Raw genomic sequence first — 27,437 nt, forward strand, 5'->3', positions numbered from 1 at the left:
AGGAGATCTTATATATTTGTGATATTAAGTATTCCCATCCAAACACATGATTTTTTTTTCATTTGTTTCTGTTTGGGCTGGGGTTTATTTAAGAAGATGTACCTTGATTTCCCAGGTGCTAAGATACATTTTTCATTTCTTTATTTCTTAATGGTATTGTTGTTAGATTATAGTTTTAAAGAAGGTGACCTATGAAGTCTACTTAAAATTAAGGTTTTGTTTGTGGGCAAACATACGATCAGAGTTTTGGAGTGAGAGGCTGTGTGTATGTGTGTGTACACAAATGGACACAAAGAGAAAATCTTGAAATTTCCCCTAAAGCAACTCTTTCCCAAATGAATTATCTAAAGAAACAAGGCAGCCAGTTCTCATGTTGAAAGAGGAAAATTATCCCACCACAAAAAAAGGAAATGCAATGTGATGGGATAAAGGTGTTAGCTAATGTTACGGTGGTAATCATATGACAATATATCAATGTATCAAACCAACCCGTTGTACATCTTAAACTTACACAATGTTCGATGTGATTGTATTTCAGTTAAAAAAAAAAAAGAAAATGAAGGTTAGAAAAAAAGGAAATTAAAGGAATTAATATGCCAATGGTGGACCCCTTCGGCAGCAGGTGCATGAAGGGTATCTGGTGGGAAGGTGGGCTAAGCATTAGGAAGATGGGAGCAGAGGAAGTGGTAACCTGCCAACTATGATGAAGAACTACAGCCCCAGACAACCTGGGAGGTGTCCATCTTCTGTTATACATCTGGCTTTAACCCAGACTTTTCCAATGGCCAGCCTCAAACTCTGTTGTCTCTCGTCCTCAAATCAGCTCGATATGTCTAATCTAGTCCTGGGGTCAGTTCCATCTTTCCATTTCCAAAACATTCTGTTTCTCAGCCAATAAATCTTGCCAGAGAAGGCAAGTTCTTATAATCCAGCTTTAACTGGACTGAAGTCCAACCATCTGTAGCAGGCTTGAGCATAGCAACGAAGCCCAAACTGCTCTCACTAGCTCCCCTCCAACAAATGGCTGAGCTCTCATTCACGCTGCCGCCTTTGACCCAGCATTTATAACTGCACACACATCTCAGCACATGATCACATATTATCCTGTGTACATACAGGTCTTAAATTTATTTCATTACTCAAACAATACAACAACAGAATCAGAATTTTTTTTTGAAATCCTTTTTTCACCAGTTTTAAATTTTCCACATTTCCTTCCAGTTCTGACATAGCTTTTACATAACTGTAATCGTTGCCTTTATTTGTTCCCTCTTTATCAAGCTCTTAACATGTGCCGAGTGCTGTGCAAGGTGTTAAATGCTTTCGTGAACCAAATAGCTATGGTCCCTGCCCTCAAAGAGCTTATAGTCTAGCAGAAAGGTGGGGATGTCACCTTTTGGGAACTGGAGGCCATACAGTATGAAGAGATCGTCAAGAGGGGATAGAAGCCTAGGCTGGGATGGTACAGTGGAGACGGAAAGAACTCACAGATTCAGGATACCCTTTGGAAGTAGCATGGGGTGGGACCGGAGGTAGGGCATGTGGATATGGAGAATTTTGGTAAGAAAAACGGATGGATGGAAGTACCGTCTACTGAAATATGACACACAGAGGGAGAGGTAGACTTTGGGTGGAAAAATGCAAGATTTCAATTTTGGTTGTGTTTAGTTCAAGATACTTGTGTAATAATCAAGAGATAGGTCAAGTTAGATATGGGCCTGGAACTCAGAGGAGCAATGTGGGCTAGAGATAAAGGAGACATGAACACAGAGATGAGATATAAAGACAAGGGAGTGGATAAAATGGTCTATAGACAAAGTAGAGAGCTAAAGACAAGAAGAGCCCAAACTGGGTCTAAAACAACTCCAGTATTTAGAGTCAGGGAGAGATGAAGCCAGCAAGGGAGGCTGAGGCATGACCAGAGAGAAGGAAGTAAGCATGGGCAGGGTGTGCCAAGGGAGGGAGGGCGACGGGAGAGGGGGTTTCAAGAACACAGCCAACGGACCAAGTAAGAGGAGGACTTACAGTGTCTGCTGGATGCCTACAAGGAGTTCGCTAGTGACCTCAGCAAGAACAGTTACAGGGGAACCCTGGGGCAGAAGCCAGGTTGGAGTTGATCTGAAAATAGCAAGTTTTTTCAAGTGCAGTGGAAGGAGAGGGTAGCCAGGGAGCTGAAGGTATTTTTGTGTGGGTGTGGGTTCCAGGCAAGTATAGATAAAACCTGACGCCTTGGCTTAATAAACCCAACTTGGGAATCCTTACGAGGTTCTCCAACTAAGAATATAGTTCCTTCTCCAGCTAAGCTGGATAGAGAGGGAATGAAGACACAAAGAATCAGATGAGATAGAAAGTTTGAGTGTCAATTAGCTAGTCATGTCCACGGCACCAGAGAGCTTGCTGCATAACATTCTAGCAGGTAGCAGACCCTATTTTACTTAACCATTCTGCTTATTGCCAAACAGTTTCTTTATTTCTAGGTTTCTCAGTCTACAAAGCTACTGCAACGGCATCCGCATGCTTACAGTTTTGCTTCTTTCAAGTTACTTCTTCAGAATTCAAAGCCTGGAATTAGTGTTTCAAATAGAATGAATATACTTATGACTTATGAAACAGAACACCAAATTGCTCTCCACAAAGGCTGTGCTAATTGGCATTGCCAATGCCAGGTGTTAGCATATCTTATCACTTTAATTTGTATTTATTAGATAATTAGTGACGTGAACATATTCCGCTAACTATGTCTAACTCTCTAAACCTCCTCTTGTGAGAATGTACGCTTTTGCCCACTCTTTGGTGTCCTGGTATTTTTCTTTTTAATTTCTCCTGGTTTTAATATCTTGCAATGAATATCTTGCCTGTTGCAAATGTTTTCCCTGAATTGTGCTGTAGTTATCTTTTTTGTTGTATATTTTTAAATGTCAAGTATATGAATATTTTTCCTTTGTTATTACACACTACATTGCTTCAGGGCTAAGAAAATTATATTTCCAATTATCTGGTACCTATTTCTATTTTCTGTTTTTACGTGTTAGCTTTTTATTACTTCTTAATTAGCTTAAATTTTTATATTTAATGTAAAATGTGAATTAAGTTGTTTCCATATTGTAAGTCTGTTATCTCAGCACCTTTTATGAAATAATTCTTTTGTTTCCTCTTATTTTATGATATCTGATCTTTACAATTTTTACATTTATTTCTGAGGTTTCTAGCCTATTCCCACGATCTACATTCTTACTTTTAAACAGAATCATGGGTTGAGTTATTGTCACTATCTACAAGTTCATAATCATATGGGAATGGTCTAGCTTAAATACATTTGTTTTTTCAAAACACATTTCGGATATTCTTGACCAGTTCATATTATTCCAGCTGATCTTAAATTACTTTTAAGAAAAAGTCTATTCAAATCTTCACTGGGATGACATGCAATCTAGAAAATAGGTTGAGGAAGAAATGACATTTTTATGGTATCTTCCTGCCCAGAAATGTAGTATGTGTCTGGATATATTCAAGATGTTTTTCCTATCTTCCAAGAAAATACTTTGTGTGTTTTTATTTTTATTTATGCTTATGTTTTTAATTGGTAAGGTTTCCCTATCATGAGTTATAAACAGCCTCAATAGACCACTGCCCCACTAGTTACTGTTAGAAAGAATTGCTTAAAGCAAGCTATTGCATAGCCCAAATTACTATTTGTGGTAGCTGTCTTCAAAGGTATCTTCTAGTAAAAGTGATTTTAAAATATAGGGTATACACCTCATCCTCTAAGTTTATGCCTGAGTGTTTTGGTTGTTTTTAATGAATGGGATCTTTTATTAATTGACCTTAACTCCTTTACCTCACCTAACGTTACTGATATTTGAATGTTTATTGAACATTTAGCACTTTTACTTCTAATTTGAATAGTTTTAAAAGCTAATATATTTAGATTTGGAAGATACACAACCACTTAAGATGAGCAAATAGTGACATTTTTTAATCTATTCCTTTCCCATAGTTATTTATATTACCGTCTCTTGTATTACGGCACTAGACACAAGTTTAAAAACAATGCTGGTTTGTATCAGTGATGGTGGAATTCCTTGTTTTCATTCTGATTTGTAAAAAAATGTTTCTAGTGTCTCTGCCTTAAGAGTCCTGCTGTTTGTAGGAAATACTTCTATTTCTCTGTCTTTTCTGTTTTTATCAGTATTAGCCATTTTCACTGATTGTTACAATGTCTTTATAAGTATACAAACAATTTTGCATAATGCAAAAACAGGATGTCACACATCCTTTTTTTTTATGTTTGTGTATGTGAGAATTTCATTTTTCTTCTTTTTTTTTTCCTACTTGTCTCAGCCCTCCCTCTCACCACATCATCAGTCACACCAGCAGGAGAGCCCATGTTCACAACCTAGTAAGAATTCTTTCATATTCTTCTTCATGCGCAAATAATTATATAGAGACATAAACATATACAGTAGATCATGCTATATCAATAGCATATCATATATGCTATATATATCAATAGCATATATTGAGTTTTCGATCAATATAAGATCATGCCACACATACTTTTCTGCATCTTGCTGTTTTTGCTCAACAAAACCTCACGAAATCCCTCCAAGCCAACTGGAATTGCTCCAATTATTTCTTGTTAATGCCGATTCTGTAATGAGGATGAGGATATACAATCTTCTAATTGTTTTGTGTAAAGAGATGATGCTTCTTGGAAGCAGAGGCTCTGCATTATATCAGGGTCTTTCTGTACTCAGAAAGTTACTAGAATGTTACTAGGCATGTGACGGGCAGGTAGCCAACACTCTTGGACCCGAGCTATAGACTACCATCTCTGTAGGTCAGGGTCAGGTATTATTTAAATCAACAAAGATCTGGAACTTTCAGGTAAGTCACAGATGACCATAAAAGTAGGAAATATTTTGAAACAATATGACTAAGAGATGGCATGACATGTTTTATCAACGTTATTAAAATAATCAGTCTAAAGTTGGTTTCAAAGATTACTAAATTCTTATCTCCTTTACCTTGAGAGTGATGGTAAGTTGGAGAGCGAGGTAATGGTCGTGTGGGAAGGTTCTACAGGGATTTGGGTAAACCACAGTGGGACTCGGGGTAGAGAAGAAAGCACTAGTGGTTGTTTGGGTGGTAAATATTTTTTGCAACGTTCCAAACTAGATAGAAATGGTGATTAATTTATACCAGTGAACCCAAAGATTGGTAAGCAGATTGTGTAGGCAGCATCTTTTATATAATCAACAAGTTACTTTCTCTTACTACATTTAGCTGAAGTATCACCCTTAAAATTTTCAAAATGATTAAAACAAAAATTTTGGATAATCTTAACCATTTATCAAGAGTCCGGGGTATATTCAAACATCTTGGTATTTCTTTTTTATCATTCTCTATCAGCTCGAAAGTTAGCTATTTTTCAGACTGATAAGAGAAAATTTTGACCACACCTATGCTGAGATACCTAAGCATCTTCTTCACACATTTTTTTCACTCTGACTCAGGGCTGGTGGAGGTTTGGATGAAGGCTTTGAAAGCTCTTTCTTCACCGCCCCCCCCCCCAACCTGCCGGAAAACAATAGAAAGTGACAATAGCCAAATAACTTTAAATCCTTAGGTTCTGATCAGTTATGACTTGAAAGCTTTATTCTTTTATTATTTATCACTCATTAAATGCTCTGGCTCTCCTTTATTAAATGTTAAATCATCTTAAGTGGTATGGGTCTTGCTATTTGAAATGGTAAAGTGTACAGGAAAAGAGAAAGTGGCCCATTTCCTTGTTAATGTGGCATTCAGATAAAACAGAGTGAGCTCGACAGACAGGTCAACTGGCTGCTGATGGGGATTCTGTACAATTATTCATAATACAAGAACTATAATTAGGGAGAAAATGTCTCCTTACAGCACCACTGAGATTACAAGGCAGGAATTCCATATTCCCATAGGGTAAGGATGGTGTGTGAATCAGAAGATGCTCCAATCATAGGCTGCTCATTGTGTCCTCTCTCTCATCCAGTGATAGGGCTGAAGAGCTACCAATGGTGGTACGGCCATAACAAGAGCCCCCTGGCTTGCCAAGGAACCCCACTCACGATAATCACTGCCTGCAGTGGTTTCTCACCCTCTCTCCCAGTACTGCTTAAAGCCATGTATGTAAGATAGTTATCAGGAGAAGCCTGCACAAATTAGGGAAAGGACCCTAAAATAAAATTCTACACTTAAGTCACATTTAAGGAATCTTGTTGACCATGAGTCTGAACTTTTTTCTTCCTTTTTTACCAGTACCTTTTTCTACTACATTAATAGTCCATTTTTTTCTTTAAATTCAGTGAACGAGGTCTACAAGATGACAAACTCCATGAGGGCAGGCTCGCCGTATGTCTTGTTCTCTGCTATTTCCTTAGCATCTCGCAGAGTGTATGGCATCTGCCAGGCACTCAATATTAGTAACTAAATGAATGGACTCTTCTAACTAAGCTTCTTTAATGCTAGTAGATACTTCACACACAGAAGGAAGTTAGCATCAGTTGTGCAAAATGAGACAGTAGAGACAAATTAAAATCTTTCCTCTTACCTTATCTTTACTGCTTCGAAATAGGTTAATTTGAGGGCACTTTTTTGCTCCTGATGAAATATCCAGCCAGTTTTCAAAGTTCTCTGGATGTAAACAATCTTCTTTAAAAGTACACCTATCAAAAAAAGGAAAAGGCAACAAAACAGCCACCCCACACATGCATTAGTTAAAACTTCTCATCCTTGGCTTCAGTACAGAATGCCAGGCTTTGGGCAGAGGATTATTGATTTTGAGCGAGAATGGGAACGTGATGCTAAAACCATGAAAAGCAATAGGACAACAGCAGAGCGTTTTTTCCATCATGTCTACGAGCAGAAAACAAATGTAGACAACACGCTGAACTTCGGCTCCCGCGGCCTCTCTCAGGATGACGTTGCCAAATACACCCAAAGCACATCCTCTAGTGGATTCTAAAATTAAAGGGCTCCCTTTGAGAAAAACCTGGTGCAAAGGACAGCCCAAGAAAGGGTTTACATATTGTATAGGTTTTAGGTTTGTGGTTCATCCCCAGAATATCAACCTACTGTGGAAATCTATTTGTTATTAAGAAAAAAATAAAGCTGTCTTGTGCTTTGTAGTCTGATAATTAAATATAAATATTTCAAGGGCAGAGTCTTCCCAAGAATGTGATAAGCCATTCCATAACCATCTGCTACATAACATTTATTTAGACAGACACCCAATTATATCAAAAGATATGGGTGCAACACTTTCCAGGGCCACTTTCCCAAGTCTGTCAGTGCAGAAGATGTCCCAAATAAATCTTAAGCTGTGGCCGGGGCCAATTCCTCTAGTAAACATGACCAGGAGCTAAAGGAGGAGAGCGCTCCTCTGCTGGATGTCTTGGCCACTCTAGGTCACCCTAACTTGGGAACTCCTGCCTCACCGGAAGGGCCAGCAACCCGACAAAAAGAATGAACAGCAAGGGCCATGGTATTCTCAAAGGTGTTGAACTCCACAAACATTCCACTGGATGATATCAAGGAGACCAAAATATCTGTTACCTATGCCTCCTCAAGGCCTGAGGTTAAAATGGAGGGGTAGAGGAGAACCAGTGACAGTAAGTTTGAAAAGAAGTGGAAAATTCATTAATCACAAGATTGAAAAGCAATGAAGTGATAAAGGCATGCATCTGTGGGGAGTCCCTCAAAGGGTCAGAGTGGGGCGGGATGTGGGCCCCGAAAGAGTATCTGACTTCACAAACATTTTTACTTCCTCTTCTTCCTCTTCTCTCCTTTTTTCAATTTGTAAGAATGTAGGCCCCATGGCTTCGTTTTTGAGCTCTGTGCTAATTTGAATATGACCAAAATAGAACAGGAAGCTGGTGAGTTTCATTAAACATCATCCTCGGGCACAGTGCTTTGAGCAAGTGCTGGGGAACCCTGTTTGCTAGGAGCACATCTGTGTCCAAACTCCCCTACATCTGTGTGGGCTCCTTTTCCAACGTCCTGACCGTGGGGATTTTCATCTGCAGTTTTCCAAAGCCATCAATTCATCCGACCCTTTATGGCTAGCTCATCCGTCACGGACATTAAGTTCAAATTAAACCGCCTGTCGGTGTCAGGGAGAGTCGGCCACAGACGGACGAGTGCGGCTGGATTGAAAAACAGGATGACGAAGTTGGTTCCTTATTCTGGATTTGAAAGAGATTACGACTGTCAAAACTACCGGCCTCTCTCGGGCACTCTGGTTTGAATAAGATGCTCCCTCTGTCTATTTGAAAAACAAAACAAAAAACAACAACAAAGCCAGTTCTAGAGCGAATGGAGTACAAATATTGTCGTGGGCTCTTAATGCTGCCTGGAAGTCAAGGCCTAAGGCTGCCAAAAAAACAAGTGTAAAATACTTCACACAAATACTGCTGCAATTTGCCAATTTGCAGGCAGAACACAGTAGTGCCACTGAGTTATCACCCCCTTTGCTGAACTCCTATAGCATTTCTTGTCGGAACCACACATTTTGGTATTTAATCATATGCTGTGTTGAATTACAACTTAAGTGTTTCATATGTCGGTGTCATTTCTCCCCCACCCAAGGAAGCTCTAAGCTCCTCAAAGGAAGGGAGAATGTCTTTAAGATTTCTTCAGCAAATCCCTCAGTGTCTGGCAGCATGATATGCAAATACTAGGGTTTCAATAAATATTTTTGAATGGATGGATGAAATATGAAATCTCTATAGGTCCTTTCTGTGGGTGATTTTTCTTTCTAAAGTTTTCTTCTAATGTATGTTTAATTCCTACTTATGATAAAGAGACTGTTTTTAATGTAAGCTAAAAGTTCAAATCTGGGGCCAGAGAGGGAGCCGATTAGAAGTTTTCAGTTTATCTTTTAGGGAAAAAAAAAAAGAAAACATATATAGCGAACCTTTTACTTCCTATTTTGTACAAGGTAGAAACAAAATCTAACCATGTTAAGCAACTAAACATGAATTTCTTGCTTCTAAAACACCTCTGAAATTTCTAAACTCCCATTTCTTGCTTCTCACCAGTAAAAATAAATTTAAAAAAATAAAACAGCAAACCGTGACACCAAGAATGTACAACCAGATGGTCAACCAACAACAGCATCTTATTACTTCTCCAATATTGCAGATTATAAAGTCTTCATGACAGCATGTTATCCGCACATTCAGATTTCCTAAGGAGGGGGAGCAGATCTTATAGCCCCCACATTTTAGTAAAATAAAAGCAGTTGTTTCGAAATTATCCCTTCCGAAAGCTATCATTCTAACTCCTATGTATCACAAAATCAATGGTCAGGTGGCATAGACACTTAAGCCTTTGTCCAAATGAAATTAAAATCTCATGGTCGAACACAACTCTTGGTGAGGCTGATCCTCAGTGAGGTGCTCTCAGGTCGGCTGATCTAAGTGGCTTCATTTCAATTTCTTCAGGCCACAGACAAGAGGAAAATTGGATTCGGATTAGAATGAGCACATTCTGGAGAGAACAGCAAGCGATAGATTTGCTTCCCTTCCTCTGTGGATACGGCTATGACCCCATCCTCTACTGAGGGTCTACCCAAAAGCCCTAAGACGTCTAATCACTATTTTCTTTTTCCAAGTCCTTATTTCCAGCTGATCTCATGCCTACACCATAAGGCCCATATGTAGGCACTCGCCTATTTGCAAATCAGGAAATTGAACCTGCTCAAATGCAAAGAAAAGACTGTCTGAAGAACACAAAACAAAACCCAAACCAAAAATTAAAAAAAAAAAAACAGAAAACAAAACCATTTTCCTTAGGTGAAAAACACAGTATGTGGAGATACTTTAGTGAAAAAAACTAGTTAAGAAGCTTGTTCTTATTAGTTTCTATGAAATCTGCTGTAAAGCCTAATCTATTCAAAACAATAACCGACTTTGATGTTGTCTGCTCAACTATGTAAGTACATGGACCACGCCCTCCCCCCCACCCCCAGCTCACGAAAAAGTATGTTCAAAACCTATCCAGGCTTGAGCTCCTGAACAGAAAGGTTCCAGGCCCTTGTTTCCAAGTTTGCTGTTTGGAGTTCAGAAAGTATTTTCATAGTATAGGTTTGCTTCCCGAGTTCACAGAAATCTAGCTAAACTCAAATATCCCTGAGTAACTAGCTCAGCATGCACGTGCAAGGAGGGAGCACTGCCCCATCCCAGGCTCTGGTCTGCGCGCTTACAGGTGGCACTCCGTCAGTCCTCCCAACCACCTCATTCTATAGGCACGAAACAGAGGCTCAGAGAAGGGCAATAACAGGCCAACGTCACACAGCCACAAGTGACAGAAGTCTGCCTACAGAGCCACCCACTTGGCCACCCTGCTGCGAGGCCTCCTATGAACCCTAACTACCCACTTAATAAGGTGTGAAAGGGTAAAGACATTCAGGGTTCCTCCTGGCTTCCTGGGGCCTCAGCAGGGGTTGGGGAGGGTAGGGCTGGGCCAGGATGAGCAGCCCAGAGACACAGTCTCTCGAGGTTGAAAGGACAGCAAGGACTTGAGGGGGAGGGGGGATTCTGAGAGGCCTCTGATTTTCATCTATCACTAGCCCTGAATACAAAACATCCATCTACAGGTTAAAATCCCAGGAGGCTCCCAATTTACAAACCTATTATGCAACCCCCAATTTGCTTGCTACCCATCTGTTTGTAATATGGAATACACTTTTCTCCCCATAGAAATGTTACAAAAACAGTGATTAGGTCTCCAGGTTAGCCCACAAAACCTATTTATCCGTAATGTAACTTCAACGGTATATATTTGCAGTAAAGAGTAGCAGGAAACAATGAGATTGCAGCCATTTGCATTATATAGCAGTTTTTCTTCTATTTTACTTATTTGTGTTTCTGCTCAGCTGGTAGTCTGGGAACAGTGCCCAGCGGGATCGACTTTTGAATTTATTACTACTCTATTATATTTATACATTATTTCTGGTTTTTTAATGGGCAGGATTTAAATTATTAATTGTTTTCATGCCAACATAAAGAACAGGGAGACCCACCTCTGAAAAGGAACTGAAGTTCCCAGGCAGGTAAAATGCCTGTGGGCTGGGCTAGGGGACTTTGGAATCTGACTCTATTAGGGCCAGGATCTCTCTCTCTCTCTTTTTTTCCCTTGTTCAGTGAGACTTTATTGGTCCTTAGAGTGACATCTCAGTTACCAAGGTAAATTTCACATACAAGACTGTTTGTAAAAACATGTAAAATAATATAAAAATAAATTGAAGTCACTTTTATATATTTACTGAATTAAGTAGTGCAATAAATACTACAATAAGCAAAAAGCTTCAATCCCACAATTCAGTGTCACCGAAGTTAGAGTAGTGTTCGTAAATATGAGTTTTAAAATATAAGTGACAGACATTAAAGCACTGAAAAACTAGGATAAAAGTGAATTTTGGCACGTGAGTGAGCTCTTCTGTCATTAGTATTTGACAGCCTGGGACAATGGAAGCCCTTTCTCACCTACTGTTTGAGGTATGACTATCCACCTAAGTCAGCAACATGCTGGAATATACTTAAGTTTACAATCTTTGAGTTAACTTTTCCCTTTTGAGAAGCCCAAAGAGCAACTCAGTGCTTATTACTGTGCAAAAATTATCCAAAATCCTAACAGAATTTAGGAGGGAAGTTTTTCTTGTGTTGCAGGGCCCAGTGTCCTGGCCTGAGGTCAGAGAGACCCCCAGGCTCGGATGGGGCCAACTGGACCCCTTGCCAGGAGCCCCTCCGTAGGGTGATCTCTTTTCTCTGATTTGGCCTCCTTCCAATCAAAAAAAGAAGAAGAAATCCCACATCAACATGTAAACTAACCCATAACTTCAGTGACTCCAACATTATCACCCTCACTCTGGCTGATCTAAAATGGAAGCTGCTAATAGGAACGTTGGCAAAAAGCACGTAAGCCCCTGGAGGACTTCTGCCTGTCCCTGAGGAACCTACTACACCTGATATCTCTGCTGGATCCCTGGCACCCACTCCGAAGGTCAAAATCTACAACACAGCGTCATGGCCCTTCCTCTGGAGACAGCCTAGGACTCTGTCCTGCTACCTGCAGCGCCCAGGGGAATCGAGTCGACCTCAAACTTCACACTCAGAACCCACAGGCGCCCGGCAGGTTCCAGAAGGGGCAGTGCGGGGGGAGGAGGTATCCTCCCTGCCTCCATCCTCAAAAAGCCCACTTACTCAAACTTGAAATAGAAACTCTGAACTCAGAAATATAACTTCTACTTCCTGCCGCTCGAATTTCATTAGCATCCCCTAATCTAATTTTTCACCAAGAGCAGATAGTCCCTGAAAGAAACTGATAACTAAATATCAGGTAATTGGCTTGAACATGGGGTTGGTGTGACCTATTCCAAACATTCTATACTGATATAATATCAGAAAACTTTTAACAAGGAAACGATCCAGCCTCTCTCTCTCGGGGAACAGGAGGCTGTGTCCATACTGGGGGGAAATGTCTCGCTATAAGAGCATCCCAAGGTCTTCTGCTAAGGGATTTCAAGCAAATGCCTACATTTTTAGGAAAGGGGGGTGCTTTTATTGACATTGTCAGTCCAAGAGATGAAGAAACCAAACTCGACCGAATAGAAGAGAACAGGATGTCCCTATGGCAAACTACACCCTGAATCCAAGGGCTCTGGGGTCAGGAAGGGGGGATGACAAAATACCAGATCAAAATAACACGCTAGGGAAGCTGAAAAATTGGACCTTCGTCACTGGAGCCAAAAGTCAATCTACATGATAAAATTATGCTAATTCCAGAGGCAAATTAGAGGACTTTTTTTTTTTTTTAAATGAAACCATCTCACATGCCAGGGCCACCTTCTTTCACATGATGAGATTCATTTATTCTTCATAACAAACCTATGAAGTAAGAATGATCATTGTCTCTGCTTTATAGATGGGGGAAACTGAGGTGCAGAAAGGCACCATATGGCTTTCCCAAGGTCACAGAGTTAGCAAGTGGAGGGCCTGGGACACAAAAACCAGTCAGGGTAGCTCACATTTCCACGTCTCTATGGCCTCGCACAAAAGCTAACGCTTACTGAGCCTTTCCCACAGGCCAGCCACTGCTCCTCAGGCTTTCTGAAAATTAACTCATTGATCCTCACAACCACCTCGGGAAGTAGACATTATTATTATTGGCTCCACTGCAAGGATGAGGAAACTGTGAGGCGGAGCGATCAGGTGGCACGGCATGAACCTCGGCAGTCTTTACTCCTGTGCCAAATTCCTAAAAGTTTCCAAAGGCTTGCCAGGAGAGCGGCATCGTAAATGCCAAGATAAAAGTCAACAGGTCCTCCCTGAGCACGGGTCATATAGGAAAATATAGCTTTTAGTCACTTCTCAGAAAACAACAGTGCTCTTTGGGTTGTTTGGGGAGGGGGGTGTTAGTGTTAAAGTAGGGTTCTGTTGCGAAGAGGTTTGGGAGACACTGGGCAAATAAAATTAAACTAATTTCTCTGCTGCAGGACTTCTCAGAGCCTTGACTATGCTGGCGTACCTTGCAACTTTCCAAGACAGGAATGAATGATGCAACATCTTCCAACATTTTTAGACAGTCTAGTCATGCACACTGGGAAACACTGCCTGAACTTGGCTAATGAGCAGTAATTCAAATAGTGGATCAAATTAGAAAACTTTGGGCCTTCCTTGGCTTCTTTTCTCAACTCTCATATTCAGTTGATAATGACCTATTAATTCTAAGCATCCCTCTATGTTATCTCCTGCATTGTACTCTCGTCCATCACCTTGTAGCTGGGCTCTGGCCTTCCCACCTCCAGTGCCTCCAGTCAGCCTCCATACAGACATCTAGGCGATTCTCAAGCACAGAGCTGCTCATAGCACTTCCCACTTCAAAACCTTCAATGGCACCCTTTTGCCTGCACCAAACTCCTCCACCCATGTGTCTTTTATGACCAGAAGCCTAGACCACACGTTTCCATGGTCATGTCTCTACCCTGGCACTATGATCTAGCTCCTGCCTTCTTCTACAAACTCATCCCTAGGCAACTGTGGATTGATGAGTCTGTCTATGTGATTAACACATGCAGTGCAAACATGCCTGGCTCTTCCTAGCATATGCTGTTCCCACGGTGCCCAGAGGGCCCTTGCGCCTGCAGTATACTTGGTGAAATTGTGTTCCTTGGTTAAGGCGAGTTCAATGTCACTTCCTCCATGATGTCTGCCCAAGCTCCAGGCAAAGCAGTAGCTCCCTCCTCTGTGTCCCTGTGGCACCTTACATGTGCTCCAGGTGTAGACAGCATATCGCATTAGCTGCTGATTGCCTGTCTCTCCCAGCAGACTGCAGTTACCCCAAGGGAAAGACCCACCTCATTCACCTTGGCAAGCCCCAGGACCTAGTGTCATATCTGGCATTCACACCACAAATATTTACTGAGTGCCACCAGACACCAAACACCATAGTAGGCACTGTGGACATATCAAAGTATAAACCAGTTAAAGTCCCCCTGTTAATAAGCTTACATTCCAGTGAGACATACAGACATAAACCAAATAAACAATAATATCAAATAATTTCAAATTAAGGTAAGTCTTCTGCAAAAACCAAAAACGTAGCACGGAGGAATTACTTTAGATTGGTCAAGAAAGGTGACATTTCAGCTCAAGAGTTCTAGGATGAAAACCATCGACCCACATCAAAAAATAACCAGAACAGCATTCTAGGGAGAAGGGGCAGCATGTGCGAGGACCCTGAGTTCACATAAAGCTTGGAACTCTGTTCTCTGCAAGGAACTGATTGAAGACCAGACTGGCTAGTAAACAAAGGGAAGAGTGCTTCTGTCAATTATAAGCCTGTGACATTGGGCAAGTCACGTGCCCTCTCTGTGTCTCAGGCTGTCCATCTGCAGAAATGCAGATATTAATGGTTTCTACCTCATGGAGTTGTTAGCAAAATGTGCATCTATTTAACCGAGGCTTACAATAATGCCTCAGTAAATAGTAGTGGTTGTTGTGATACTTATTACTCAGGCAAGTGAAACAGACTTTAGGGAAAAATTGGGGTGACATAAGCTACACACATACAAAATGGTAGTGACGAGACAGGGATCCTGGCAATAAGGCGCATCAGACTGCCCACGGGCATTGCTCGCACATGCTGGGTCAACATGCAGTGTACCTTTCCTCCGTAAGGAGGCAGACCAAGTTCAAGGCTTCTTGGAGGATTCTCAATCACAACATGCCTTCCTCCCAAGACTAAAGGGCTCTCTGGGGCCTCCCCACACCTTGAGCACCAGCTAGAAGCACTTTCCATGGTGTATGGACAGTATTTGCTTGGTGTATGCTTCACACTGTAACCTGTGAGATTCTCCAGGGCAGAGCCTCATTCATCTCTCTTCCCCAAGGGCCTAGTTCAGGGCCTGACCCACAGCCCGTATCCAACAAGCGTTAGCTGAATTGGATTAGGAATTCAATTTCAAAGCGACTAAAATTCTTGACTATGTCTCCATGATACCAGCATAAGTTGTTTCATTGATTTTTGTTCACTGGGCTGGCCTGTTAACTGGCATGGTGGAAAACCAGACTTTGTCTTGAAACTCAGAGTTATTTAGCGCACATAAAACACATTTACAGACTGAAACACTCACACAAAAGGGATTTGTAGCCTTCACCCCATGTGGTTCTTTTGTGGGTGATGAGCTTACTGAAGCTGGTGGTTTTTGCTTCCAAACATAAACCATGAGCTGAAGAACTTAAGGGAGGTGTTTTTAAAATATGTAAGATGGAAATAAACATGGGAAAACGAAGCCTTTTGAGTCAAGATGATCTGGATTCAAAGCTGCTCTTCTCCACATGCCCTGTGCAGCTGGGGACACAGGCCTTCCCCACTCTGGGCCTCCATCTCCCCACCAGGAAAGCAGGTGGCCCATCTTCCTGAGAGCAATACTGAATGCCCGCTTAGCCTATCAGAAACAGTCCCCTCTCTATACAGCAGAACATAAGTGCCTAAGCTTTACAAAATGTTACAAAAGCAAAAACATGAAAGGCTGCCTGGAAGGCTTCCAAAGAAGATGGGAACATTGTGTTTGAAGGTGGAGAAGGTGCTGGGAACAGGACATCTTCTAGGTCACAAAGACAAGTGAAAACATTTGAGGAATGTTTAAAAGCCAATCAATACATACTTATGAAAGTGCCTGCTGCCTGAGATAAGGTCATTTCAAAAAAATCTATTCCATTAAAACATGTATTTACTAAAAGGGGCGTTCCTAATGGTACTTGTTCCAAGTCAGGGAACATCAATTAACAAGATGGTGCAGGTAAGCAGTTTGGATGCTGCGCTCGGAGGACCTCGGCGGCCAGTGCTTTCAAACAAAACTGGCTTCTGAGTGAGGTGAGCCTTCTTCCTGTGTCGACCTCTACCAGCTCTCGGGGTACCAAGAGCTCTGCCCCTCCATGATTTCGCCCCCTCTCCTCCTTCTGCTTTGAAAGAAGTAGGATTTGTTCACAGCTCCTAACAGTGGATACAGATGCAGAACAACCCGGGGGATCTTGGCTCACCCGAAACCTGTCTCCACTGTTAGAAGGTCCCCAAACCCCTTTCAGCATTCTGGCTAACCCAGGTACATGGGCTGGGCTTCGGCCAGGGTAATTCAGGAGTGCCCCGAGGTCCGAAGAGTGTATTCCTCTTTGCTCCCCACTGCTTCCTCCCCACAGATGGTTGTCCTACTTGCTTCTACACAATTAGTCGGCACAATGGGGTCCTCACCCAAGAAGGATGGGGCCGCCCCCAAATTCCATGATTACCATGATCACTGTCACTGAAGCCACGCTGGACCATCAAGGAGCATCACTGTCCAGGCTGCAAGCACAAGGACACATCCCGGATTGGAAGAAAAGGAGGAATGAAGGCAGAATGGGAAGCATTTTCTGTCTCAAACTGTCTTCTGAGCCACTCAGTTAGGGCTGGCCATAACCCACGAAGGGGTACATCTCCAGAGCTGAATGTGCTCCTTCGGGTCTTGGCTCAGACGTGCTCTGTGAGGCCTTCAGGAACCACTCCGGTTCAAACTGCAACCTCTGGGGCCTCCAGCCAGCACCCCTTAGCCCCATCCTCTGCTGTATTTTTCTTCAGAACACTGATCACCATCTGACATGCTATTTCTTTCTTTATGCTTACATGGTCCCTCTTCCCCCATGTGGTGAGTTGAACAATGCTCCCTCAACATTCATGTCCACCTAGAACCTCAGAAGGTGACCTTGTTTGGAAAGACGGTCTGTGCAGATGTAATGCAAGGACCTCAAGAGGAGATCCTCCTGGATTTAAGGTATCCAGTGCCTGGTGTCTGGAAAAGAGAAAGGAGAAGGAGATTTGGAGGCACAAGGGGGAAAAGCCCACGTCATGAGAGAGGCGGGGCTCACAGTTCTGCTGCTACAAGCCTGAAAGACCAGGAGCCCCTAAAGCTGGAAGAAGAGAGGGAGCACTCTCCCCTAGAGCCTTCGGTTGTGGATTTCTAGCCTCCAGAACTGTGAGGGAATACATCTGTGTTGTTGTAAGCCACTGACGTTGTGGTCATTGGCTAGGGCAGCCTTAGGAATTGAACACCCCATTAGAAGGACCTCCACGAGGGTAAAGATTTAGGGCTGTGCTGTTCACTGCTGCAGAATCCTAGTGCTTAGAACAGCGCCGGCCACACGCTAGGGTCTCGATAGATACCTGTTAACTGAAAGCATGGATGCTTACACTTTCAAGGTGGAAGTCTTTCTACAAGTCAGGTTGGCTCTGAGTCCCATCATCTTTCTTAGGCATAGACAGTCATCCGCCAAGGGTCCATTTAGATCAGGCTCTTCTCTCTACTGCCCCTGCCACAAGGGATGATATCTCTTCCTCGTTCCTCTTCCCTTTCCCTACAGTGGGGGGTGAAGGCGCTGGCTTGCGAGTTCGAGCTAGATTCCACTACCTGTGCAACCCGACATCGGCAGAGTAACGGTCCCCAAAAATACCCACATCTCCCTTCCCTGGGACCTGGGCTTATGTTCCCTCACACGGCTAAAAGACTTTGCAGATGTGATTAAGGATCTCAAGATGGGGAAACTGTCGTAGATGCTCTGCAGGAGGGTCAGAGTCAGAGAAGAGGACCTGACGATGGAAATAGAATTCAGAGCCCGAGAGATGTGAAGGTGCCTCACTGCCGACTTCGAAGATGCAAGCAGCAGCCACGGGCTAAGGGGGCAGGCTGTCTCTGGAGGCTAGAAAAGACAAGGACATGCAGTCTCCCTGCAGCCTCCCGAAGAAACACGGCCCCTTCAACACCTTGACCGTAGCCCAGTGAGACCCACTACAGATTTCCGGCTTCCCGAACTGTAAGATACTAAACATATGCTGTTTTAAGCCCCTAAGGTTGTGACCATCTGTTACAGCAGCAGTGGAAAAGGAATACACAACCTAAGGCTGTTTCCTCATCCCTAACGTGGGTATTGTCCTAGTGCTGACTTCACAGGGCAGCAGGGGGACTACCTGGAGCAGGCACGGCACGCAGGGCACAGCGACCGGTGTAGGGTGAGCACGCCCCCCGCCCCCCGTCCACACAGAGTGCGCCTGGGGTTGGGGCAGGCTTCTCGGGGGAGGCGCACTGCAACTGTGTCCTGAAGGGTCAGTGGGCATACCCCAGGGGGCTCCTCTACTGCCTCGGTGGGCGTCTCTGCTGCATACGGCCCGCCCCTCAGCAGGACAGACCGGGCCGCGGGAACGCAGACCTCACGAGAGTGTGGTTATGGCTTACCATGCCCCAGGGGTTGCCTTGGCCAAGTTTTTGGGCAGTCACAGCCTAGGGCCCTTAGAGCTAAAAAATGGCTGGGGAGGCTTGAGGAGGGAGTGTCTCTTGGAGGAGAGAGGGGAGGCAGACCCCGACACAGGAGAGCAGTGTAAGGAACTGGATGTGGCCGTAAGCAAATCATTTAACTCCTTTTGTTGTTGTTGTTGTTATTGTGGTCGTTGTTGCTAGTTCCTCTGGAGTGCTGGGGACAAATATGTTTAGCAGTCACATCTCAGTTTTTCTCCCTTGTATTCAAAATCCCCTTCTGTTACTGCCACCCTTTCAGGAAGGCTGACAGTGGGACTGGCCAGAGCCCTGTCGTCAGGCCGGGTCAAGGAATGATCTACCAGCTGCTGCTGGCTGGGGTTTCCTTGAAGGTTTTCCACGTGTCTACATGGAAGAAACCTGGAGAAGAATATGGGCAGGTGTCAGGTTTACACAAATCATCAAGGGGAACCGTAGACACCTTGTCGTTAACATGCCTGCTGATTATGATTCGTACAGCCTTACCCTATACACTCCCTGTGCAGAGTGAGGCATGACAGCGAGGGATGATAAAGAAGCTTGGTCTTTCCCGCACAACCCGTTTTCTGAAGAGGACCCAACCCCGGTTCCATTATGTGACTAGGACCAGAGCAAGTGGAGCCCCACGGTGGCGCTGGGAGAGGCAGGGAGGTGGAGGAAGAGTGGCCAAGTAGATGACGCAGGACGAGACAGGAGATAAGCTCGTTCGTTACGAGACAGACCAGGAGACAGTGGAGCCTGGAAGGTGGACGGTTGGGAAGTCTGATAAAGCTGGTGCTCAGGTTAGTGCGGTTCATGCTGGACTCTGCCATCAGGATGATCTTTTGAAAACACAAACATGATCGTGTCCTCTGCTGAAAATCCTTTAATGGGTTTCCAGCACCCACTAATATGAAGTCCAAACTCAGAGCCCTTCACATCCTGGCCCCACCCAAGCCCCCATGCCCGTCCTTCCTCCCAGAGCCAGGGCACTCTAGGGCTTCGATCCAACCAACTGCTCCCTCAGCCCTAGCTCACTATGCTGGATCCCCTAAAATGCCTTCCACTCCCTGGTCCTTTGGGGAAAGTCTACTCAGGCTTCAAGGCCTGATTTTTTTTTTTTTTTATCTTTTTTTTTTGTTTACATTCTAGTTAGTTGACACACAGTTCAGTGTTGATTCAGGAGTTGAGTGGTTCATCATTTACACATAATACCTAGTGCTCATCACAAGTGCCCTTAATCTCCATCCCCATCTATCCCAGCCCAACCTCCCCTTCCATCAACCCTGTTCGTTCTCTATCGTTAAGAGTCTCTCATGATTTGTTTCCCTCTTTTTATTCCCTTGCTGAATGTTCATCCATTTTGTTTCTTAAATTCCACATATGAGTGAAATCATATGGTTCGTCTTTCTCTGATTGACTTATTTTGCTTAGCAAAATACATTCTAGCTCTGTCCATGTCATTGCAAATGGCAAGATTTCATTTTTTTGATGGCTGAGTAATATTCCATTGTGTGTGTGTGTGTGTGTGTGTGTGTGTGTGTGTGTGTGTATTTAAATATATATATACCATATCTTTATCCATTCAGCAGTCAAGGGGCATTTGGGCTCTCTCCATAGTTTGGCTATTGTTGATAATGCTGCTATAAACCCCAGGGTGCCTGTACTCCTTTGGATCTGTATTTTTGTTTCCTTTGGGTAAACACCTAGCAGTGCAATTCCTGGATCATAGAGTAGTTCTATTTTTAGCTTTTTGAGGAACCTCCATACTGTTCTCCAGAGTGGCTACACCAGTTTGCATTCCCACCAACAGTGCAAGAGGGTTCCCCTTTCTCCGCATCCTCACAACACCTGTTGTCTCCTGTGCTAATTTTAGTCACCACCTAATTTTAATGCCACCTCCTCTCTGAAGCCTTCCCCAACCTTGGTTACAACTAATGGCTTCCTCCTCTGCATGTCCACCAACACAATAGCTAACATTACTTGAGTGCTCACTAAGACCCAGGTACCATGCCCAGGTCTTTATGCACATGATCTGATTTAATCTTCTCAGCCACCCTCTAAGGTATTATTAGCCCTACTTTCTGGAAGAGGAGATTGGCACAGTGAAGATAAGGAACCTGCAAGTCACAAAGAAACCTGGATTCAATCCCAAGCAAGCCAACACCAGGCCCTGCACTCTTCTTCCTCGCCTGGACTGCCAGAGTGGAAGTCACCCCCAGCATTGCTGTGCATCCAAAACAGGTCACCACCACCCCCCATATCCCTGCTCAGTAATGACACCCTTGTCGTTCTGGTCACCCAAGCCAGACACCTGCACTCCTTCCTCTACCATCTCAACACCAAGGTCACTGTTTTGCTGGGAAAAGAACAGGAACTCACCCCACTGCACCCCCTGAGACTCAGCTCCGGCATCACTCCCAAGTCCTTGCCCCTCCGACAAGTTCTCATCCATTGGGTTCCAATCTAGTGCCTAGTCCAATGCCTGGGACACAGTAAGAATCCATCATGTGTTTGGGTATCACTTCTTCATTGTCTTTATGAAGACTTAGATCAGGGAGAAAGAATACGTCTTCCAGAAAAACAGTGGCCATGGCCACCTTGATATTTTATTTTTCATTTTACAACCCTATTCTGAGTGTGTCACACTCAAGGGGGAATCTAATTAATCACCAAGTCCTGTCAATCCTGTCTCCCAAATAGCTCTTGAGTCCATCCACTTCTTCCCATTGCTACTATCATCCCTCTAACCAGTTCCCCATCTCTCGCTGGTTTAAAACCACCTTCTAAGTGGTCTACCAGCATCCAGCAGGGCCCCTCTAGTCTATCTTCACCAGAATGCTTATTCTAAAACACACATCTCATCTGGTCACTCTTCTAATTAAGCTCTGCAATAGCTCTCCAAAGTCCTTCCAACAAAATGGAAATTCTTTAACATGGCTTATAAGGCCAGTCCTCCACTGCTCCTGCCTACCACGCCACTTTCTCAACGGCTCCCCCCTCCACCCCGTACCACAAGGCTGTTTGTTTGCTCCATCCACACTGAGCATCAGGCCAGGCACTCCTACAGCTCCCGGCCTTGGCACACCGTTCCCTCAGCCTGTCACCTGCCTCGGCTTTATCTGGCTGATATCTGCTCACGCCTCAGGTTCAGCTGAGACATTTCTTCCTGCAGCAAACCTTCCCTTACTATGAAGGTGGGCTAGATGTTTTTTATGTGCCCCATGGAATCCTCCACTGCCTCTGTGCAAACCCTTATTATATACGCTATGTACTTATTGGTAGATTGGGAGCTCTTTTACTTGTTAAGGTAGACTGGATTGTGTGCCTAGCTCTTCAATCTCTCCTGTACTAGAATGACCCATCCCTACCCTTTGCCCTATTTGCATAGTCTCCCACTAAAGTAGGCAGAGCATATTCCCTGCCCCACTGACGCTGGGCTTGGCCTTGGGCTGTGCTCGCCAGTGGAGTACCAGCAAACACGACATGAGCAGAGGCTTTGCATGTGCCGCCCAGTTGAGCACGGCCTCTTGTCCTTCTGCTTGCTGTCTACCCGGGCAATGGTATGTGCAGGATGAGAGATGTGTGAAGACGACCCGAATCAGCCTCTCCACCAGCACCTTGAGGCAGAGGACATCCCTACCCCCAACCCCAACACTGGAGTGGACCCATGAACAAGAGGAATAAATGTTTTTTCTTTTAAGCCACTAAGAATTTGTTAACACAATATCACTGGACCAGAAACCCGACTGATACACTGGCCTACGTTCCTCACTAGATTGCAGGCTCTATGTAGGCAAGAAAGAACTCTGACCCGAGCACCCAGCATAGGCCTCATCACATCGCAGGTGCTCAATAAATATTAGTCAGTTGGATGTATGACTGAATGAATGCATGTGGGCTATTCACATGGCTAGCATGTGAATTCCTTCAGGCCAAGAATGGCATCTGATTTCTCTCAGCAACACCTAGCTGTCTCATTTCCCACACTGTGTTCTTGGTAGATACTCGATAAATATTTGTTGAAACCAAATAAATTGGATTTTGTGGGCTGGCTTGGGACTGAGTCCTTAATTTATGACATAGTTTCTATGGGAAAATGTATTCTGAGTGCCAAACAAACTTGCAAATGAACTTTTGGAACCTCACCCGTTCATTGGTTCAGGATTGCCAGTTTTGTGGAAATCCATAACTGAACACATGTGCTATGCTTTGCAATATGGGAGAAACTGAGAAACTGCTTCCAAACCCAAGATATTCAGACTGCAAAAATTCGCTTTCCACCCACACAGACAAATTCAGCACAGGTTGGATTTGAGTTTCCAACAATAAAATACTAGACATTTTAGAGCTCATTGTTTATCTAATTGCTTTTTATCTGCTTATACTAGATGCCTATTCTTAACACCCGATCAAAAGGAAGTTAAGATAGTTTTCTTGCCCACCCCCCGCTCCCAACAAATCCATTTTCTAGACACATATGCAAGAAAGCTCAACCTTCTCAAAAGGGAAAATAAATTATTTTTCTAAATAAATCTGTGACATTTAAAATAAACACAGTGGGATGCTCTACAGTTATAAGAAAACATCCCCCTTTAGAATTCCTAATTTTGAATGGTACTGGGAACTCAATGAGTCACAGATCTGAGGCTTAGTTTTATTTTGTCTTAGGCCAGAATCAAGCCAGTTTTAAACCAAGTGATCTGATGTGGCGGGGAAGGGCCATCAGTCTAGAATGTTCTATATTACTTAATGCACAAGTCTCAACCCACCACTGGTAGAGTTTCTCAATCACTCAATCTACTTCATTCACTTAACGTATATTTTTTGAGCATCTAGTCTGTGTCAGGCACTGTTCTAGACTCTGGGGATACAGTAGTGAACAAGACAGACAAGGACCCCCTGTTCGTGGAACTTACATTTTAACAAGAGAGGAGGAGAAATAAGATCATTTCAGACCAGTGACGGGGCCGTGGTGAAAATAAAACAGCGAGGTGTTGAGTGAGGTGAGGCCACTTCAGACTGGGTGATCGGGAAAGCGCCAGCCACAGAAAGATCTGGGGAAGAATATTCTAGACTAAGGCAATAACAAGGGCAAAGTACCAGAGGCAGGAACAAGCCTGGTATAGTCCTAAGTCAGAAAGAAAGCCAGTGTGGTGGGGTGGAGTGAACAGAAGGGAGGGAGGCATGGGAGGCACAGAAGGGTCAGACAACGTATGCAGGTCCTGTAGTAAGAGAGTCAGACTGGATTCTAAGAGAGAAAGCCAGGGCAGGTTTTAAAGTGGGGAATGACATGACCTGGTTTAGATTTTAAAAGCACCCTTCCTCTCGGAGAGTACTGGGACAGGGGTGAGGGAGCAAGAGGAGAACGAGGGGAAGCCTGAGTCCTAGTTTTATAGGAGGCTAGAACTCCTAGCCTGTCATCACTAAATGCCCCGGCGTCTTCAACCTCTTCTCTGACCATTGCCCTTACTTTCTTGTGCTTACAAAACCAGCCTCTCCCCTGGGGATATAGTTTCCTCGAAGCCAGCTCAGGGGCTGGCTGCTTCCTCTCACTCGTCCTAAGTGTCCTGCTTGCGTCCTGCTGCCTTTTCTGGATGCTTCTTTCCTCCCCTTTTCCAAGCCTGCCCCCTCATTGTGCCCCAGCTTGGAAGCTCAGGCAGTCACGCCATCAGCCCACACCACCCCGAAGCCCTCCTTGTTGCCACCATCTACAGCTCACCCCCACCCCTGCCAATTCCTTCCTTTTCTGGACTATTTCCTCCAACATTGTTTCCAAGGTCAGTCTTGGGGACTGTAATTTCCAAACAGAGGATCGATCTAACACTCTGCTACCTCAGTTCCTTGACCCGCTCCCTACCAACAACCTTGTCTTCCATCCTACTTCAAGTACACAACCGTACCCTAGACCTCGTCATTACCAATAGCACCACCCCATCCACGACCTCCCTACAGTCCAACTACTACCCCTTCCAGTTCCCCAGTTCCAACAAATCTCAAATCCAACCACAACCTTCCACGCACAGATCCTGCCCCCTGTTCTCATCCCTCACTCCCCTCCTTGAAGTTCATGTCCAGCTGAGAGCCCAGAGTCCACTACTTTAAGTAAAAATATCCATGTCAATACCATCGTCCATGCCTTGGATACACCCTCAGTTCCTAGGCCCCTCTCCCCTCTCTTGATGTATTTCCTGCAAAGTCCTACCTTGCTAAATCTAGCTCTCCCCAACTCTATGACTACACCAGCAGAGCTGAATGCAGACTTCGAAAGCAAAACCACACTGAGTGTTCTCGCTTCAAAAGCAAGACCACTGTCCTCAACGGGACCCTCCTGCTACCTGGCAATCATTCTGTATTTCCCAACTCCATTCTCTGTCCAGCTCTCTTTCCTACCTTCTCTCACTTCTCCCTTCAAACCTCCAGCACTTCTTCCCCCACCTCACTCTCACTGGTCTGAAGTCACTGAACATGACCATAAGCAATACAAACTGATGCTGCACACACCTCCCCCACCCACCAGCCCCAGGACCCACGTTCTGCACCTTCCCTCCTGTGACCAAGGATGACTTGCTCACCTCCTGCCCGAAGCTTGCCTCCCCACGCGTACGCTAGATTGCATTTTCTTTCATCTTCTGAGACACAACACTGCACAACCCCCCTTTCTCTTTCTTGCACCATCAGTTTCCCCTTTTCTACTGGAACTTCCCCAATAGCCCCAAAGCACACAGTGCTTTCATGCATCTTAAAAACAACAAGACCCTCTGGATTTTACTTTCTCCTCCAGTGTCTGCTCCATCTTTCTGCTGTTTTCCTCAGCAAAGCTCCTCTGAAGAGTTGTCTCTGCTCTGCTCTCTCCTTAGTTTCTCTGGCAGCGTTAGCACCACTTGCCATAACAGCCCCTGTCATGGTCACCAATCATCACCTGCTAAGTCCAGTGGATCAGTTCTCTTCTCTTGCCCAAACTCTCAGCACCATCTGGCACAGCAGACTGCTCCCTCCTTTCTTGCCTTGGCATAATGGAAGCCACCTTCTTCAGTCTTTCCTCTTCCCTTTCTGGCTGTTCCCTCCCCCTCTTCATCTCCCTGACCCCCAACCACTGCACCACCTCTGTGCTCAGTTCCCCAACTACTGCTCCCCTCAGTCGACATGGCCTCCCTTGTCTGGTCTTCAGGCTTCTTTACATCCCATCTAGACACATCTAACCCCCAAAATTCATCTCACCAGCCCGGACACCTTGCCCATGAGCTCCAGACCTGTGTTTGCCAAAATAGTAGCCACTAGCTCTGCGTGGCTAATGAATCCCGGCCACTGCTACCGAATTAACCCCTGCAGGGAGCTCTGCAAATATAGGCAGGGAACCTACCTAAATGGAACAGGTGGGAAAGAATACCGCAGAACTGTGTAGTGGGTGTGTGACGATGAAATGCTGTTCATGATCAGTTAATTTCTTTAAACTCTAGACTCGGGCAAGCAACATGAAGGACACATTCCTACCCAATTACAATTATACACGAGCATTTTCCCAGCCCTGCTTCTTTTGTCTGCCAGTGATTCTGAGGGCAACAGCCCCGTGAGGAAGCGCAGCAAAAGGCAAGGGCAAGTATGCGGCTGGCTGCATCGCAGCTTTCGGCTTCCTCGGGGAACTCCTAATTAATTCCATCCCCACGTTTTTAGTTTGTTTCCTGAACCTCTTGCTTCATTGCCCTGGGCTTCCATCCCCAGAGGGGCCCCAATTCTCTTCCCAGTCCTCTCTTTTATCCCCAAACTGCCCCCTTGTTCAGCCTTCGGCTTTTCTTCACCTGTTCTACTCTTCCTTATCCTTTTTCACCTTTAAAAACTGAAAGCACCAAAATGACAGACACTGTTATGGTTTGGTTTTGTGGGGTTTTTTTTTTTTTTTTTTTTTTTTTTCTTTTTTTCTTTCTTTCCCTGCCCGAGCTACAGCTCAGGCGCTCTCCTCCTCGCTTCTGTAGCGGGAGCCCGAGTACTGGGTTGCCATGGCAACAGCGAACCCAACCAGGCCGGTCCCAGCGACGCTAGGAGCTGCCTAGGCGGTCAGGAAGCCGCTACAAGTCGCCCCAGAGCCTGGATGGGTCCTGACCATCGTAATTCAAGACCAGGCTGGGCCCATTGTGCCCGGAGACCCAGATCTCACCGCAGGCCCGCAAGCTGTACGGCGCACTAGGAGACAGCACCATCAATAACGAGGCTTCCCCCGAGCCAACCGCATGCGAGACATTATGAGGATCCCAATGGAAATTTTCAAACGTCCCTACTCTTTTATCTCCTCTTAGGGAAAACCTTTTGCCTCTCTCCCCGGAGTCTTGGAGAAAAAGTACAAGCAGAGCGGACATCTCCAGCCTCTCCTTCCTTCTGTCGCAGCCCGGCCCGCGCCCACCCCCAGGCTGGGCAACCCTGAGCGCTCCGGTCCAACCGGCTCGCGGCACGGGCACGGCTGGGAACATCGCTGGGAATGATGATTACCCCACAGTAGTTCAGTCGGCGGCCAAGAGCTCAGTTCCCCCAGGTCACTGGAACGGGTCCTCAAAGCAGGGCAACAAGTGTTCTGCCGCATAATCCTTCCCCGCCCCCCCCCCCC

The 27,437-nt window shown here is 44.7% G+C and overlaps 1 protein-coding gene across 2 annotated transcripts in view; it reads right to left on the minus strand.

Annotated features, from left to right (window-relative positions):
* PLXNC1 (plexin C1) overlaps positions 1 to 27,437 on the minus strand; it is a 144,285-nt gene that overhangs the window by 82,396 nt on the left and 34,452 nt on the right. For both annotated transcript variants that reach the window (XM_035721856.1, XM_035721857.1), the window contains exon 5: positions 6,587 to 6,701. In XM_035721856.1, coding sequence (XP_035577749.1) covers positions 6,587 to 6,701 — 115 coding nt within the window. The remainder of the gene's footprint in view (positions 1 to 6,586; positions 6,702 to 27,437) is intronic.

Source organism: Zalophus californianus, chromosome 9 (assembly GCF_009762305.2).
Source record: "Zalophus californianus isolate mZalCal1 chromosome 9, mZalCal1.pri.v2, whole genome shotgun sequence".
NCBI classification, from domain to species: Eukaryota; Metazoa; Chordata; class Mammalia; order Carnivora; family Otariidae; genus Zalophus; species Zalophus californianus.